This window comes from Pyrgilauda ruficollis, unplaced genomic scaffold (assembly GCF_017590135.1).
Source record: "Pyrgilauda ruficollis isolate IOZ18807 unplaced genomic scaffold, ASM1759013v1 scaffold44, whole genome shotgun sequence".
Taxonomy (NCBI): Eukaryota; Metazoa; Chordata; class Aves; order Passeriformes; family Passeridae; genus Pyrgilauda; species Pyrgilauda ruficollis.
The window spans coordinates 1,852,434-1,868,467 of NW_024525934.1; the positions used below are offsets into that span (position 1 = coordinate 1,852,434).

Here is a 16,034-nt window from a genome sequence, read left to right on the forward strand (position 1 = left end):
TACTGACACCAAATAGCACGACATGGTCGACCTACACTGAAGCTATAATCTTGGTCACTGAGTGCTGGTTGGAAATGCTTTCTGGAATGGTTGAATTCCAAATTCTACCCAGGAGATGTTTGAGAGAGTGCTGGTTGGCACATGCCCAAACATGGTTGGAACATTTGGTCATTCTTTATTCTGCTAGATGTCCCTGTTGCAAAGCCCAAGAGTGAAAGAACAAAAGATGACCAAGTTTGCCTGGTAGAAAGGGAATCTGTCTTTAAATATCTTGTTTTGGCATTATCTAAAAATGTAGTGCAAAGTTTTCACATAAGTTCTGTTATTGGGAAACTACCTTCACAACCATTGTAACCTAAATAAAGGTATTGAAAGGTATTGTATTAGTCCTATGAGGAGTTACATGGTCGTTAAAAAAGGAAAAAGAAAAATACTAGAATGTGGGAAGCAATTTGTGATGTTCCAGTTGTCCAAGGTCAGCATCTTATAGAGGTGGAATTATGACTACTAATAATATAAGCATAATTGATGCAATATAGCAATATAGGATAATAAAGCATGATATAGCTGATCCTTTCTCTCATAAGGAAAACATGCAGCAATTTGGTGTAAGGAATGACTTGCAAAAGCTCCTGCATGTGGACTGGAATATATGTGACATTGGCTGAAAACATTGTTTCTGGAGTGGCTGCATTCTGAGTAAAGGAAATTAAAGGTGGTCATAGGTATAATAAGATTATTATACCCAGAAAAAGAATGGCAAACAGGAGAAATGTAAAGTAACAAGCCTTATGCTGAATTACAACTTTATAAGAAGAAGGACTGCTGGCAGTATGATGAATAAATTCTTTTACACGGAAGAATAAGGCAGTCAGTGTGCCATTAAAATGAAGGTTTGATAAGTGCACATACTAGAATTTAATCTGATGAAAATAAGGGAGGTTTACACTTTAAACATTGAAACAAATTAATCCTAGACAAATTACTGAAGTTAGCGTTCATTTATTAATTTAACAATTTCTATCCTCATGACAAGGGAAACACCTGGGACTTGCTGCATGATGAAAAATTGGTTTATTGGAAGTCTCAACTGGCTACAAGTATTGAAACAGCACAGGTCAAGCTGTGATAAATAATTGAAAGAAACCAATATGAGGTAGGTGTCACTTTAATTTTATATTAACAGATCTATTAGATGTTAACATTGTCAGACATGTAATTGCTAAATGAAATCATGTTTTTGTACCTTTGCTTCATAAAATATCACTTGCTTACTCATGCATTTTGTACAAACCTTGATGTTGGCACTGACACTGTTTCACTTGCCCATTGCTTCAGACTAGCAAGTACTGCATTATCCTTTAAAATATACTGTAAGTATGCCAATTTTTATTTTTAGCAACTTGGAAAATGTGTTGAGTTTTACCTGGGAATTGGCAAGGACAAGGGACATATTGTGTTGGAATTCTGAAATACTTTTCTGTGCAACGCTTTTACATATTAGCCTGTATCTGGTAGAAATTACTGTAGATTTGGCATGTAAATTTTAACAGGTAAAGGTATTCTGCCTAAAATTGTCACAAGGAACAGGTCATTCCAGTATTATTTTATTAGAATGCTTGGAGGGTGAACCCTGAGATATATGCTGTCAGCATAGGATCTTAGAGAATTATGAAAAAAAAAAAAAGAGAATCCTAAGTCTTACATGTAAGTGTTTCATCATGAAATCCACAGAAACTACATTGATTTTGTAAGATTATCTCAAAATTAGCTTTTAACTGACTTTGGATTTTCCTTGTAGTTAAAGTTTCATTGGAGATTTATAGATTAGTTATGTTTGAAAGGGAAAATGTTGTGACTGAGCAGTGTTTGCAACTTTTAGGGCTTCATTTTGAACCCAGTCATGATCCCATTAAATCAATGGGAACACTATTGTTTCAAAATGACCCTTTTCATTGCTTCATTGGTACTAAGGAGTTACAGCCACGGACTTGCAGAGAAGCTAAATGATTTTATTAGAACTGAATCCCACAGGAACTTGCACAGAAACGTGGGCCTCTATAAAGAGAACATAAAATACTACCAAATGAAAACTCTATGTTGTTGGTTGTGCCATGGTTTGTGACTTTACATAAAGTGTGGTCCACAGACCACCATTAAGAGCATTCAAATTCATAAGTAAAAGCCTGCCTTTGAAAGCTGCATAAACACATTAATTCATTTACTGCAAGTAACTTCTTCTAGTTTCAGAAAAAGGAGAATCTTTTTAAAGTCAAGTATTTCAGATAAACATTATAAATATTTTTACTTCTCTTGTACATCTATTTCATTAATTTTTTTTACCAGTCTTCATGAATCAGTAACTGTCTTGAGTAAGTTTAAATAAATAAGAATTTAAAATTCTAGTGAAATTGAGGGTTTCTCTGTTTAGCAACTTTAGTTTTGAGCTCCTTTTCATGGAGATGAAGGTACAGTGTTACCAGTCTGGTATTTAATGAGAAAATCTTAAATTATGATATTTCTGCATCATGTTAAAAGCATCAGAAAAGATACTTGAATCTAAATCCCTTAGCATCACTTCTGTTTCAAATTAATTTAGCCGTATTTCTTATTAAGTAGTGAATAGGCTGAGATGGGAACAAATGCTTCTGTACTGTACACATATAAATATTTAAATTTCTCTAGGACAGGCTTTGTGTCACCTAGTAAAAGAAAGAGGTTAAAAGATGAACTCACTAAGTCCACACTCTGGAGGCACAGGGAGTGAGAAAGCAGGTGAGCACAGTGGTGGCCAAAGCAGAGAAGCGAGTCTGGTCTCACTAGAGAGAAGCTGGGTGCTCTGCTGCTCATGCTGGCAAAGAACATGGTGATTTTTCAAGGTGCAAATGCTGTTTTCTACTTGATTAAGAGTCAGTGAGTGCACATCTTTTGTCATTAGAGGCAGAAGACTAAATAGGTTAATTTGACCAGACTCTGAATTCTTCTTCCAAAGGATGAAAGGACTTCCAGTACCATGGTGCATGACTGTACAAGGGTGAATTTCACCAAGTAACCCATGACATTTTCCTTAAAAAAATGTCACTGAAGGTAAAAGTGAACAATCTCTTCTCATGTTTTGGCAAGACCCAAAAATTTGCAACTGTTAGACTTTTACTGGTGTGTTACCACTACTGTGGGACACTGGGAGTGTGCATGCATGTGTGGTGGGTGTTTGGAGATGGGTGGTGTAGGCTGTTGTTCTTGGGGACACCTCTCAACATTTACAGTTTGAGCTCCTTCTGTTTAGACCATTTTGTGATAATTTTTATGATTTCCGGCAAGCTCTAATGGGAGCAGATACTCTACCCCAAAAAATCCAGGTATTCTTGGTTTCTATATAAAAATCTTCAGTTTAAAATACATTTGTCTATTTTTATAAGTTCTAAAGTGAAGTGGTCCCATGGGAAGGCACTGCTCTTCTGTTATCAGCCCTGCAGAGGTGAACCTGTCTTTAGAGTTGAGCAAAAAAAGTTGCTTTAGCACTGTCAGATACCTAACTAATCCCTCAGTAAATAAAGGTATTCTGTAATTAAATAAGCAAGATGTGCAATCAGTTCTAAGACAAAATGCTTTGCATATTAATATATTGTAATCCATGAGCCATATGAGGCTTGGTTTTGGATATGAAGTGTTTGTAACAGACTTAACGTTATGGAGAGCACAATTCAAGCAAAACAGTGCGGGGTTTTTTTGGCAAAATTCAGCTGAGTGTGATCTGCGGGCTAAAGATTTGAATGTCTATTAAAAAAAAAAGGATAATTTTCAGTAGGGAAAACAACACCGTTTCAGGATGCGGATTGTTGTAAATACACGAGAGGGATTGAAAAGTAACCTTTTGACATTTTAATGGAGCAGCTGCGCTGCTGGGGAGCCGATGTTATTGCCTCGGGCAGGTTAAAGTGCTCGCAAAGGGGGCTCATGGTTTGGGACTTGCTGCTTGAAGACCGCAGGAACCAGCAGCGCCGCGTACCAGCTACTCTACAGTTAGTCAGTTAACCTCTGGGGTGCTCGGCGCCGTCCGACCCCCTTGTATGAAGCACTTGCGGTTATAATGACGGGCGTGACAGCACGAATAGTGCCAGACACCCACTCCCGACGGGAAAGCGATGGGAAATGAGGACTCTGAGCGGAGACCCGCTCACCTGGCTGCTCCCCCGGCCCGTCCCATTGGCTGCCCGACGCCCCGCCTCCACCCTCTGATTGGCTGCTGCCGCCTCCCGCCCCCGCCCCGCACGCGGCCGGTCCCGGTCCGGTACCTGGAGGGGAGCACGGGGCGGCTCCCCCCGCCCCCGCCGGGCCGCCGCGCGCTCCCATTGGTGGCAGGGCCGGCGTGCTGGGCCCGCCCATTGGCTGGCTGGGCGGCCGGCCCGGCCGCGATTGGCCGGCGGGCGGGGGCGGGGCGCGCCCCGCCGGGAGCCGGGCGCTGTGTTTGGGCTGGAGTTGCGGCGGAGCGGGATCGGGAGCGGAGCTGTGCGGCCGCCGCCGGGCAGCGCGTTCCGGGCACGGCGCTCGGCGCCCGGCCCCAGCCGCGGGCAGCGGGATGGCCGCCTCGGGCGGGATGCGGTGCGGCGCGCTGGGCTGAGCGGAGCGAGCCGCGGTCGCCCGCCTGCCAGGACCATGCCGTCGGGGAGGGAGCCGGGCACCCCTCGGCTGCGGGATCCGAGCGGGGCGGCCGCCCCGGCAGCGGCCGGCAGCGCCTGATCCCGCGCCGCGCTGCCCCCGCGCACCGCCATGGACGAGCGCTTCAACAGGTGGCTGCTGCCGCCGCTGCTGGCGCTGCTCTTCCTGCTCATCGTCTACCAGTACGTGTCGCCCGCCTGCCCCGGCGCCGCCTGCCCCCGCCGCCCGCCGGCCTCCGCCGCCCGCCGCGGAGGGGGCCCGGAGGAACGGGAGGAGGAGGAGGAGGTGGCGGCGATGCCGCGGCTGGCGGCCAAGTTCCCGTTCGCCCGGGGGGAGCTGTGCCGGCGGGTGCGGTTCGACATGCGGGGCCGCGACGTGATCGTGTTCCTGCACATCCAGAAGACGGGCGGCACCACCTTCGGGCGGCACCTGGTGCGCAACATCCACCTGGAGCAGCCCTGCTACTGCCGGGCCGGGCAGAAGAAGTGCGCCTGCCACCGCCCGGGCGGCGACAAGGACACCTGGCTCTTCTCCCGCTTCTCCACCGGCTGGAGCTGCGGGCTGCACGCCGACTGGACCGAGCTCACCAGCTGCGTGCCCGCCGCCATGGAGCGCCGCGGCTGCGCCGGCAACCGCACCCTCAGGTCAGTGCCTGCTTTCCTGATGCTCCAAATCAGATCCCGCCTTTCCCAGCGCCCTGGCAGCAGGGCGAGAATTGTCCGCTGCCGTCGGCAATGGGAAACAAACGGCGGGGCAAGGCTGGTGTTCCGGGGGAGGGTCTGCTGTGGGCTCTTGCCTTGCCGGTGTGTCACCGGCGATGCTGTGGCTTTGCCTGACATCCCTGCTGGTTCCGCGCAGCGCGCACGCAGCTGCCTTGTCTACGGGTTAGCGCGAGAGAAACTCCGCTCGTGCTCCCGCAAGTTTCTCCTGCCTGCTTGTCCTTTCGAAACTTGTCTTTAACAAATCACTACGCTCTTCTGCAGCAAGCAGAGTGCCTCTGCAGAATGTGATGGATCGTTGCAGGTGCTGAATGTTGTTAACTAACGGAGTTGGAAGTATCCAGAAGCCCTTAAACTCTCTCTCAGCCGCGTTCGGCGTTGGCAGATGGGCAGGTTCTGTGCTTCCCGTGCCGTGCTGACCGCTCGCTCTCCGTGCCAGCTCAAAGTCGGGAGACCATGCGTGGCAGGCTCTGTGCTGGCAGAAATCGCACTATGAATGCCCCTTTGGTGACCTGATGACAGTGGAAAAGGGAATTCTGTGTGCATGCTGCCTCTCTGCATGTTATAGTGTGGTTTTGTTGAGTCTTTGCAAGGTCTTGCCTGTTCTAAACACGGAATAATTGTCAGAGGGGTGATCTCTCTCTTGATAAGAGATACCTCTTGGTGATTCAGTAAGTTTTGGTCTTTGTTCTGATTTATTCACCGTTCAGTCAGATTATTCAGGCTAGCATTAGAATCTGTCTCTATTTGATTGATTTTGGGCATGTGTATTAAGGAGTTGTGAGCTGAATTCACGCTTAAACCTCTGCACTTTAATAATTGTTAACTTCAACTCTGTAAAATATTAAGGGAAATACAGGAATAATATATTTATAAAAAGTTACATAGTTTGGCAGCTACCTTATGTTCTTTCATTTTAGTATCCATCTTGATTTTATGAATCCACAAACTTTAAATTTTCAGTAGAATTACTTCCACATTGTGGTTTGTATCTGTTCACTTAACATGTATAGTCCCTGACATTCATGGGCACATTTTCACAGGGTTTATTCATCAAGACAATAGAGTTGATTATTGTTGTTGTTGAATAATTTGAAGGTTATTTGATGTGAAAATCAAAGGCCCTCCCATACAGCAAAGCTAGTTGCATGTGGAAAGACTCCAGTCAGGATAATTGAATTTATTGTGGATGGCTGTGGACTTGGGCTGTACTTGCAGAATACTGTTAAGGTAATTCATACAATTTTATGAAAAAAAGTTAGCTGAGTATGAAGTGTATGTATTTGCTGATGGAAGAGAAATACTGTGAATGCCTTCGAGAGCAAAATAACTTGGTGGTAGATGTAGAGCTTTAAGGAATATTCAAGAAACTTGCAATGTAAAAAAGAGAGGAGGAGGAAGAGTAATACTTGTAAAAATGTCTGAAAATACATAGTCTGCCAGTGAAATCCACTTTTTCTCTCTCATGAAGAATATTAGTAGGTAAACAACTGAGTGCTAAATTCAATTACAAAGATTACAAATGGGCAATAAAATTGGAGTAGTGGCTTCAGTACTATTACAGGAAACCATTCTTGTATTAGGTAAATTTAAAACTTCAAGTTGAACTACACAGCCAGTCATACTGGTTATTTAGTGCGTAGTTAGTAATTACTTTGACCAAAAAAAGACATGTAGTGATACTTTGCTATTAGAGGTGAACGCTGTTTTCTGAATTTTTTTTGATTACTGATTTTTTTTTAAATTAGTGGATTGATTATTTGGCTAGTGTGAGATTGCACTTCTTGATTTGTCTTTACATAAATTAAGAAAATACTGTGAATAATTTATTGCATCATTTTAATACTTGTTTATTCTTGTATTATAACCTGCGTTGGGAGACACCTTTACATTTTTCCCTTTGTTTTGTCATTATAACCATGTAGCTTGGCTTCTGCTTCTCAAGGAACTCTAAAAGGAATCAAATAACCCTGAAGTATGGATTATCTCTGCTGTGAATGTCTTTGCTCCTGGTGAAATTGGAATCAAGCCCAAACTACTTTGCTGTACTGTTAGAGGCATGAATTTAAGTATTTTTTTAATGTCTGAATGGAGAATTGAGGAGACTGAATACCTAAAATAGGCAAGAAACTAGCATACAAGTCTAACGTGAAGCATGCTGAATATTTTCAAGTCTTCCTTTAAAGCTCCTGCATGTATTTGAAGCACTAGACTTCCTTGAATAACTCACCTTTTCTCTTCTGCCTTCCAGCTATGGTGTCAGAAAATTAGGCTAAATTGGTTAAATATCTGACAATGGATTTTCTTTGTGGCTGGCAGAACAAACTTTTACAGATTTGCTCCCAAGGTGTTTGATCGCCTGTGCCATACATTTGATGCAGTGAAGATGTTTTGTGTATTTCAGATTTTTTGTTTGTTTCTCCTTTAGCAGGTGTCAATAGAATGTGTTCTTTCCGATCCCTGTGTATGCAGTCTGTCTTCTTCTGCAATGGAGGGAATAAAGGATTTTTAGTGTATGATAGTGAAAATTTGTTTCTTAGAGAATTTGTCTTGTTTTTTCCTCTTCCTGATGTTGGAGTTTTGAAGTCTCAGGACCCAAGACGGAACATGGGGCAAAAACTGATGCTGTGCTCCAGAAATCTGAACTTCTTTAAGCCCAAGTGTCAGCATGGACTTTTACCTGTATGGGACTTACGGTGTGCCTTGTCCCAGCTTCAGTATGAAAAGTTGTTTGTTCTTAATGTATTGGATGCTACTGTGAAGTTGTAGAACTATCTCTTTTGTTAGAAAACAAAGCAATTCTTTTGAATGACATTACTTTAAAAAACAAGCAAACCAAGACAAAAACTGTAGACCTTATTTCTTCAAACATTTGCATATGTCTTAATTTTCGGGATGTGAGATTTTCTGCTAAAATACCCGTTTAAGTGTCTACAGAGCCAGGCTATTAGTTTTTCATACTAATGTGTAGCTTTCACCTTTACAAAAGCTGCTATCTGGATAGTGCCTTCAATTTTTTTTTTAAATTTAAAATTTTCTTTTTAAAGAAACAGTCTTTTATGGGTTTGCATTGCCCTCTGAGGAAGCCATTGAAGTTGGTGATGCTTGTGTTCAGCTCCACCCCCAGAACTTGGCTTTCCTTCAGCGGTGCCAAGAAGCTGAGACTGTGGAATCTTAGCCAACACTGCTTGAGGAAAGAATGGGAAGAGAAATGGTGTGAGGTGTCTAACCTGGTATGCCAGGGAAGAGTTGGTGTCAAGTCTGAGTGGCATTAGGCTGCCTCTGCAGACAGTGTGGAGGAATAGAATAACACAGGCAGCCCTTCTAATGGTCTCAGACATGTCTGAGACCTGCTGAATTGTCTTCTGGAGGGTCAGTTCTTCCATCCACTGATAACTAGGGAAGGACTAGAATTGTGAGTTGGGACTTGGTGTCAAAAACTAGAAAAGGAGAGTTGCACATCAAATATTGCAGAGACATTGTCCAAACTGATTGTCTGCCTCTGTTAGGTTGCCAGGTAATCCTTGGGGCGTGAGGTAGGGCTTGCTTTGCCTCTCTGCTCTATGGAGGAGGGGTTGAGAGAACCTGATAAGTCCTGATCAAGGCACTTTTTTATCCCTTGCTGATGATGCCTGCAGTATAATGAATAATTATTCATTATTGTTTATTTGAAGTCTCATTAAACTAGGAAGGCAATCTATGAAACTACACACTTGAAAGAACACTTGAAAGTTTTGTCTAATTTTTTAATATGAAACAGTGAAATCACTCAAGTTGTGTAAACCCCATCAGCTTTATTGTTAATGCAGTTTAGTCTTCAAAACTATTGATTTTCATTTACTCACTTCCATTATACTGTCTATTTCCTTGTCCTTTTTAACTTGCCATATGCTACATTTTTCTATGGAAGTGTAAATCATCAATAAACTCATGAGTCCTGAAATGGGGAAAGTTGAATAGAAAATACTAGTGGAATTCCTCTTCCTTCTTTTGCATTCCTTTGTTTAACTATGGTGTGTTTTTTAAGCTCTAGCTATAATAGAACATAAGACAGACTCTGGTCTTTGCAGCCGTGGTAACTGATCATCACAAAAATGTAAGAGTGTTAATTGAAAAATAGGACTGTGCTGAAGATAGTGGAGAGAAGAGAATAAAAAGTCACAAATATTTAAACTGAAAAAAAGCACAAATTCTCTCTTGTACCTTAGTATCTTCTACTGAAGTGAGCCAGTAAATTCTTAATAGTTTTTAAAATAAATGTAAGGAACGACAAAGACGAAACAATTTCCTATAGTCCTGCGACTGACTGCAGGTTTTTTACTTCCTTACCTGTCTCCAGTGTAATCTGCTCAAGGGTTTCATTGTCCTTAAAATTGAAAAGTGGTGTTGTCTTCCCCAAGTGCCTAGTGTGAATCTTGTTAACTTCAATTTTAAGCCCATTGCATCTCCTGTCTTTTGAGAACCTGAGAACAAATCGATCTCGTTTTCTCTGCAGTAGCCTTCTGGGTACTTTGGTTCTTAGGAAACCCTCTTTCAAGCTTCCCTGCTTAAATAGTAACCAAATCCAATTCACTCTGTCTTTATTGCAGGAACACAAAGAATGGCTTACTCTTTGGGTTTGTGCCAGTTGTTTTCTTGAAAAGTGGTGTTTCAGTGGGAGTACAGTATTTTGTCTCTTAAGTGTAGTACAAAATGGACCAGAAAAGATTACTTGGCTTATTCTGAAAGTTGTGCTTGTGACTGTACACTTCACTGATATTTACCATTTTGCAGTTGCCTGATATTGAGTGTTGGCTTGGAATTTAGACATTATTCATTTTATTAAAGACTATTACTTATATTTTCCATTGTCTTTTTGTAGGAGTTTTGTGCTCATCCCCAGTGAATTTCATTCCCCTTCTGTCAATTTCTTTCATTTGCAAAATTGATTTAAGTTTTTTGTTCTTCCTAGCTTTTCATCATTGGCACATTTAGTAAAAATGGCTTTATTTTCAGCATCCATGTTGCTCATGCAAACATTGAATAGAATGAAATCCCTTTGTAATAAATCTTTTGTTTGATAACTCCCAAAATTGCTTTCCAGGGAGTTCTGTCCTTGCCACATCCTATTTTCTTTTTTAAACTCTGGAATTTTTGGCTTATGGGAGTAATTGGAGATGTTGATTAAAGTTGTCCCTTTTTTTTTTTTTTTTTTTTTTTGAAAAGTATTTCCTTTCTAATATTCCTGTTTTAAGTCAATTGCTGTATTTTAGAGGGAAATTAGGCTGTTTTGATCCAAATTGATTGAGATAGTAATGCTGTATTTTTCTTCTATTTGTTTACAGACAACTTGTCTAGAACTTGTGGCAATAACTAGCAACTATCCTTAACTACTTTTGCAATGTATGTGTCAACTGTGAGTTTTCTCCTGTCAGAGTAGCAGACAAATGATTGATGTACCAGAACTTTTCTGCATCAAGGTTGTCACAACCCTGAAAAATCTTTCACCCAAGTCTCATCTTCAGACTTTTGAAGATACTGCTATAAATCTCAGCAGGTTGCCTACAAAAAATGACTAGAACTCATGTTTACTGTTAATTGCCAGGAATGATAAAAGAGTGGTCATCACTATTTCAAATGGGAACAGATAGTTCTTATTCATCTGTCATTGTAATTTATGGATAACTAGAACAGAATAAGTTTTGAGCCAGAAGATGCATGCTATGAAAATGATCACCTGAACTGCAGTTTTAGTTGTCTGGAAGAGAATGTAGTGATTCATCCAAGCAAACTGGCCTTTTTCTGATATTTCTTCCTGGAAAATTGGCTGTCTAACAAGGTTTTCTTTACAACACAGGAGCTATTCTCTTTTTTGTGCAGAAGCCAGGCAGAGAAGTCCTGTGGGAGAAGGAAAGAGTGAAAGTGTCAGGAGCATCCCCTAGGGCTGTACAGTGTTATAGGACATAGCAGCTGTTTTAGCTTTCTCATGTTATGGTGCTTTTTACATTTCTATTAATCAGCTGCCTAATTTAGAATCCTCTTGAGTATGGTATTGCTTAAATTCTTACAGAGCATTGGGATATGTACTGGTTTGAGGCAGTATGGGAAAGGTTACTTTGTGAATGGGAAAAGTTGCTGTGGAACGCCATTACACGGATAGACATCAGATCTGTAGACCCAGCCAGTGGCAAAAACAGGAATAAAATTGTAAGCTTGCTTGTGGAGGTTTTTTTTTGAGAACTCTTTGTGGAAAAGAAAAAAGTCTCTACCAGCTCAGCTCTGGTGGTCACAGGGAAGCTGAATGGAAAGTGTAAAGATCTGGTTGAATTGAATGATTTCTCCCTTGAGGTGTGTTGACAGTTTTCAATGTCTTAACTTGTAACAAGCAAGAGTAAAGCATCTCCTCCCAGAGTTTGGTGAAGCCATGGCAGTGAATTGAGCTTATATATAATGTAAGGCCTCTGCTGCTGTTTGTGCAGAATGAGATCCAATGAGAGCAAGGGGAAGCCTGTATTCTTTAATATTTTAAGTATTGCATTCAATTTGCTGCCTGTTCTCTGGAAGTATTTATAACCCAAATTTCTATGATGTCGTTATGCTCCCAGTTGCTTCAGAAGGTAACTTTAAGTCCTTTAAAGTTCTATTATTGCTGAGCAAGGTTTTAAACACTGTGTAGGAGGCTAATTGCATGAATTAAGAGTCTCATTTGGACAACTGCTAGATACAGTTATTCAGCCCTGAAACAACCACTATTTTAAGGGGAAAACTGAACAGAAGTATTTTGGGATTTTGTTTGAAATGGCATGAATCTTCTTTCAGAGAAATTGCTAGAGTAGCAAAATCAATAACTCTTGAAGTACTTATGGTCTGTTACATGATCAGTGCTTGAGATCTCAATATGTATTGACTGAAAAGGTATAAAATGGGTCCTTGTAACGATAGGACCTGTTAGGATTTTGATTCTGCTGTGAAGCTAACACTTAGGTGGTCTTATGTGTACTTCTAAAAAGATTTGGAGTGTGGCTCACAGCTTAAAAGTCATCTTAGAAAAAAACAGTGTTTAAGCTTAGTGTCTTGACACGTATTTTTTTTCTTTATTTACTGGTAATCTGTTAGAAAATGCTTGATGTAAATGTGGTACAGTCATATGCACTAATATACTAATACGGTTATATGTCAATTGTGAAAGTGACAGGGTCATGCAGGGTGGACTGTGGCTCTGAGTGCTGAAAAACACAATGGAAATAACAAACATACTGGCATAGTAGTGGATGAACTTTGAATGCCATATGTAGAATAATGTTGGGATGGGGAAAGCAATAAGCAGATGCAACTTCAGTTTCCAAAGGATGGAACAAACCATGATATTCATAATTGATTCAGAGTATTTCCTGTTCTGTGAAGTAACTTGATGTTGATGAGAAGTCTTGTCACATGGTGCTCTTTGATACTGGAAGGAAATGGTCCCTTCAGGGGATGTGTGTGGAGGAGCTGACATCTCTGAGACCAGCTACTTTCTGCAAATAAATTAAATTGAAAGTGAGGTCAGTGAAATAAAGTGCTTCAAAAAGCACTAGTAAAAAATAAAAATTTTTCTTATTTCTCTAATGGTGTCAACGTAAAGAACCCGCTGACTTAGAAATTTCCATTTGCTTTGTAAGCTGGATTTTGTTTAAGTAGCAAATACATTTGTATCTGTGTTTGTGTATTTGCGTACTTGAAAGTGTCTGCTTGCAATTTTTTACTTTTATTCCACGTATCTTTGCACACAGGCTCTGTCTGAGAGAGAGAGGTGAGGAGGAATAGCAACTGATGGTGTTTGCTTGAGGAGCTCCTCCAAGGAAGAGAAGAAAGAGGAGAAGCAGTGTAGGTATAAGTTGTGAGCCTCAAGTGAGAGTGAAGTCTGGAAGAGAGCTGGAGAGAGCCTGTAGCAGAAGTAACTGCAGTGTTGGAAGGTCAAGGAAGGATCAAAATTATGCAATTTGAAGTTATTTTTTTTCCAATACAAATGGTTTAGGGTTTAAAGCTCTCCATATGTTCCTTTTATACTTGCTGGAAGAGAAAGATACTGAGGTAATGAAAAACTCCAAGTACTAGGTAGTTTGAGCTCCTGTTTAACATAGATATTTTATTTTTAGTTAAGTGTTGTAATAAAAGAGCCAAATAGTAAATTAAGCATCTTAGCGCCAGCAGTGTAAATCCCTAACAGCAGAATTGTTAGGTGTTGTTTTCATCCTTTAATTAGACTTTAATTTTTAGTGATAGGACCATTATTTTCCAAGAAGTTCCCAATGTAAGTGATGAATAGCTTCTATAACTGCAAAACCTTTGTTTTCATGCCAGAAACACCTCTGTCAGGCTAAAGCTAGGTCACTTCTGTTCCTGACTTAACAAGGTTCAGATGACAAGAGTAACTCAATGAAATATTTTATGTTGCTTTCTACTACAAGTCATTTGGATTTATTATAGAATTACATAGGAAGGGACCTCTGGCAGTCATGTAGCTCAAACCCCTGCTTAAAATCAGTCTAACTAGAGCAGGTTGTTCTAGGCTATGCCCAGAAATTTTGAGTAACTCCAGGGATGGTGGTGCCACAGGGTCTCTAAGCAGCTTCTTGCAGTGTTTGGCCACCCTCATGGGAAAAAGAGCTTTTCTCTTCAGCATGTTCCATTTTCCAAATTTTGTTGGTTTCATCCTGTCTTACTGCTGTGTGCATCTAAAAAGAGTCAAGTTATGACTTTACTCCCACATGAAAATTGAACAGAGTAATGAGGTCTGCCTGGTTGCTGCCTTGTCCCCTGACAGAACAAGCCTCACTTGGTGACTCTTCATGTGTCATGTGTCCCAGTCCCTTCACCATCTTGGTGGCCCTCTGCTGACAGTTCCCACTGTACCAAGGTGTGCCTTTTATTGGTGAGCTCAAAATCAGGCACATCAATCCAAGTGCTGCATTACCACTGCTGAAAGGCGGAGTGAGGGGAAGTCACTTGCCCCAGCCTGCTTAGTTGCTCTTGCCAACAGAGCTCGATCCTTGTTTAGCCTGCTTCACTTCCCTAGGGTACATTTTGGTGGCTGTTAATCAGCAGTGTCCACCAGGAGCCCCAGATCTATTTCTTCAGAGCTGTGTCCACTGCATGCCCAGCCTGTCTTGCGTGTTGCTTCACCACAGGAGCAAGTTTTTTCTTTTACTTAGAATCATGGAATCATAAAATGGTTTGTGTTGGAAGGGATATCAAAGATCATCTTGCTCCGATCTGCCTGTCATGGTCAGAGACTCCTTCCACTAGAGTAGGTTGTTCAAAGCCCTGTCCAACCTGGCCATGAACATTTTCAGAGATAGTCCACAGCTTCTCAGTCCTACCACCCTTACAGTAAATCACTAACCATGGTTGGTCTTCATGAGTTTCCCATCAACACAGTTCTCCAGTGTGGGGTTACCCCTGAACCTGCTGACTGGTAGACTCTGTCCTACCATCCAGGTCATTAATAGAGAGTTTTAAGCACCATTGGCATCACAGTTCTTGAGTGACACCACAAGTCATCAGCCACCATCTGGATTTTGTATAGTACCCCTGTCTCACCAGCATGCCTCAAGTAACACAGTGGGAGACCATGGCAAAATCCTTGCTGATGTCAATGCAAACAACATCCACTTCTCCAGGGAAGATGCTCAATCACCTTTCCAGGGATGGAGACGAGACTCACCAGTCCGCAGTTCTTTGAATCCTTCTTGAAGCTAAGTGTGCAGTTTGGTTTTTATTTTTGGAAATTGGGAAGAAAGATTACAATGGAGAAGATGCTGCAACATGAGAAGGTATTGAAGTAAGTATTTTAACTGTTCCTTATTCCTCAATTTGAGAATTCCTGGAATAGGCTCAGAAGCTATGTTTATTAAATAAATGAAGGATACATGCAATTATTTTTTTCATTGTGGACATTACGTTAGTTTGTTGGAAGAAACAACTTATTAGAGCAATAACTTTTTACATGGGCTGTGATGCATCCGCGAAATCCAGTGTAAAGTTGGCATTAAGCATGTATTGCAAAAAATATGTTCTTTTGTACATTTCTTGTAACAATGGGATGGTGTGTTTCTTTGGTGCCTGAGAGGGTACATTTTTTCTTTTTAAATTGATTTTAGTAGGTAATTAGTACTTGAGTAGCAGTTCAGTAAATAAGAGGTAGTCACATATTTGTCTTTTTATTATTTTTTTTTTTTTTTATTTCAGGGTATGTTCATACCCGAGTCAACCATTTATATTTGAATTATTTTTATCCATAATGCTAACATTTTTATAGTTTCCATATTCATATTGCAGATGGTGCTCTTCAGAGCTCTAACTTCCATCTATAGTGCTAATGTTATTAAACTGTTCACAGTTAAATGGTAGTGTAAAACTTTCTCATGTATTAACATGAGATAACTTCCCAGAGTTTGTAATGAAAGAACATAACTGTTTTGCCTTTTTTCCCTGAATTATTGGATTGAACTTTCAACATATGTAAGATTTTGTTGTGGAAGTTTCAAAGCTTCTGTAGGCAAATACAGAATTCAGAAAAAAAAAAAAAAAAAAAAAAAAAAAGCAGTAAATATATAGGCAAAGAACTTTACATTTATTTAAAGTGGATTATAAAGGCTTTAAAGTGCCAAGCAGAAAGGATTCAGAAGACGTGAT

The 16,034-nt window shown here is 41.0% G+C and overlaps 1 protein-coding gene across 1 annotated transcript in view; it reads left to right on the forward strand.

Annotated features, from left to right (window-relative positions):
• The first annotated feature begins 4,611 nt into the window (after positions 1-4,611).
• Positions 4,612-16,034, forward strand: part of HS6ST3 (heparan sulfate 6-O-sulfotransferase 3) — a 268,763-nt gene continuing 257,340 nt past the window's right edge. Inside the window, exon 1 of the mRNA XM_041478315.1 lies at positions 4,612-5,303. Within this exon, the coding sequence (XP_041334249.1) occupies positions 4,771-5,303 (533 nt within the window). The 5' untranslated portion in view covers positions 4,612-4,770. The remainder of the gene's footprint in view (positions 5,304-16,034) is intronic.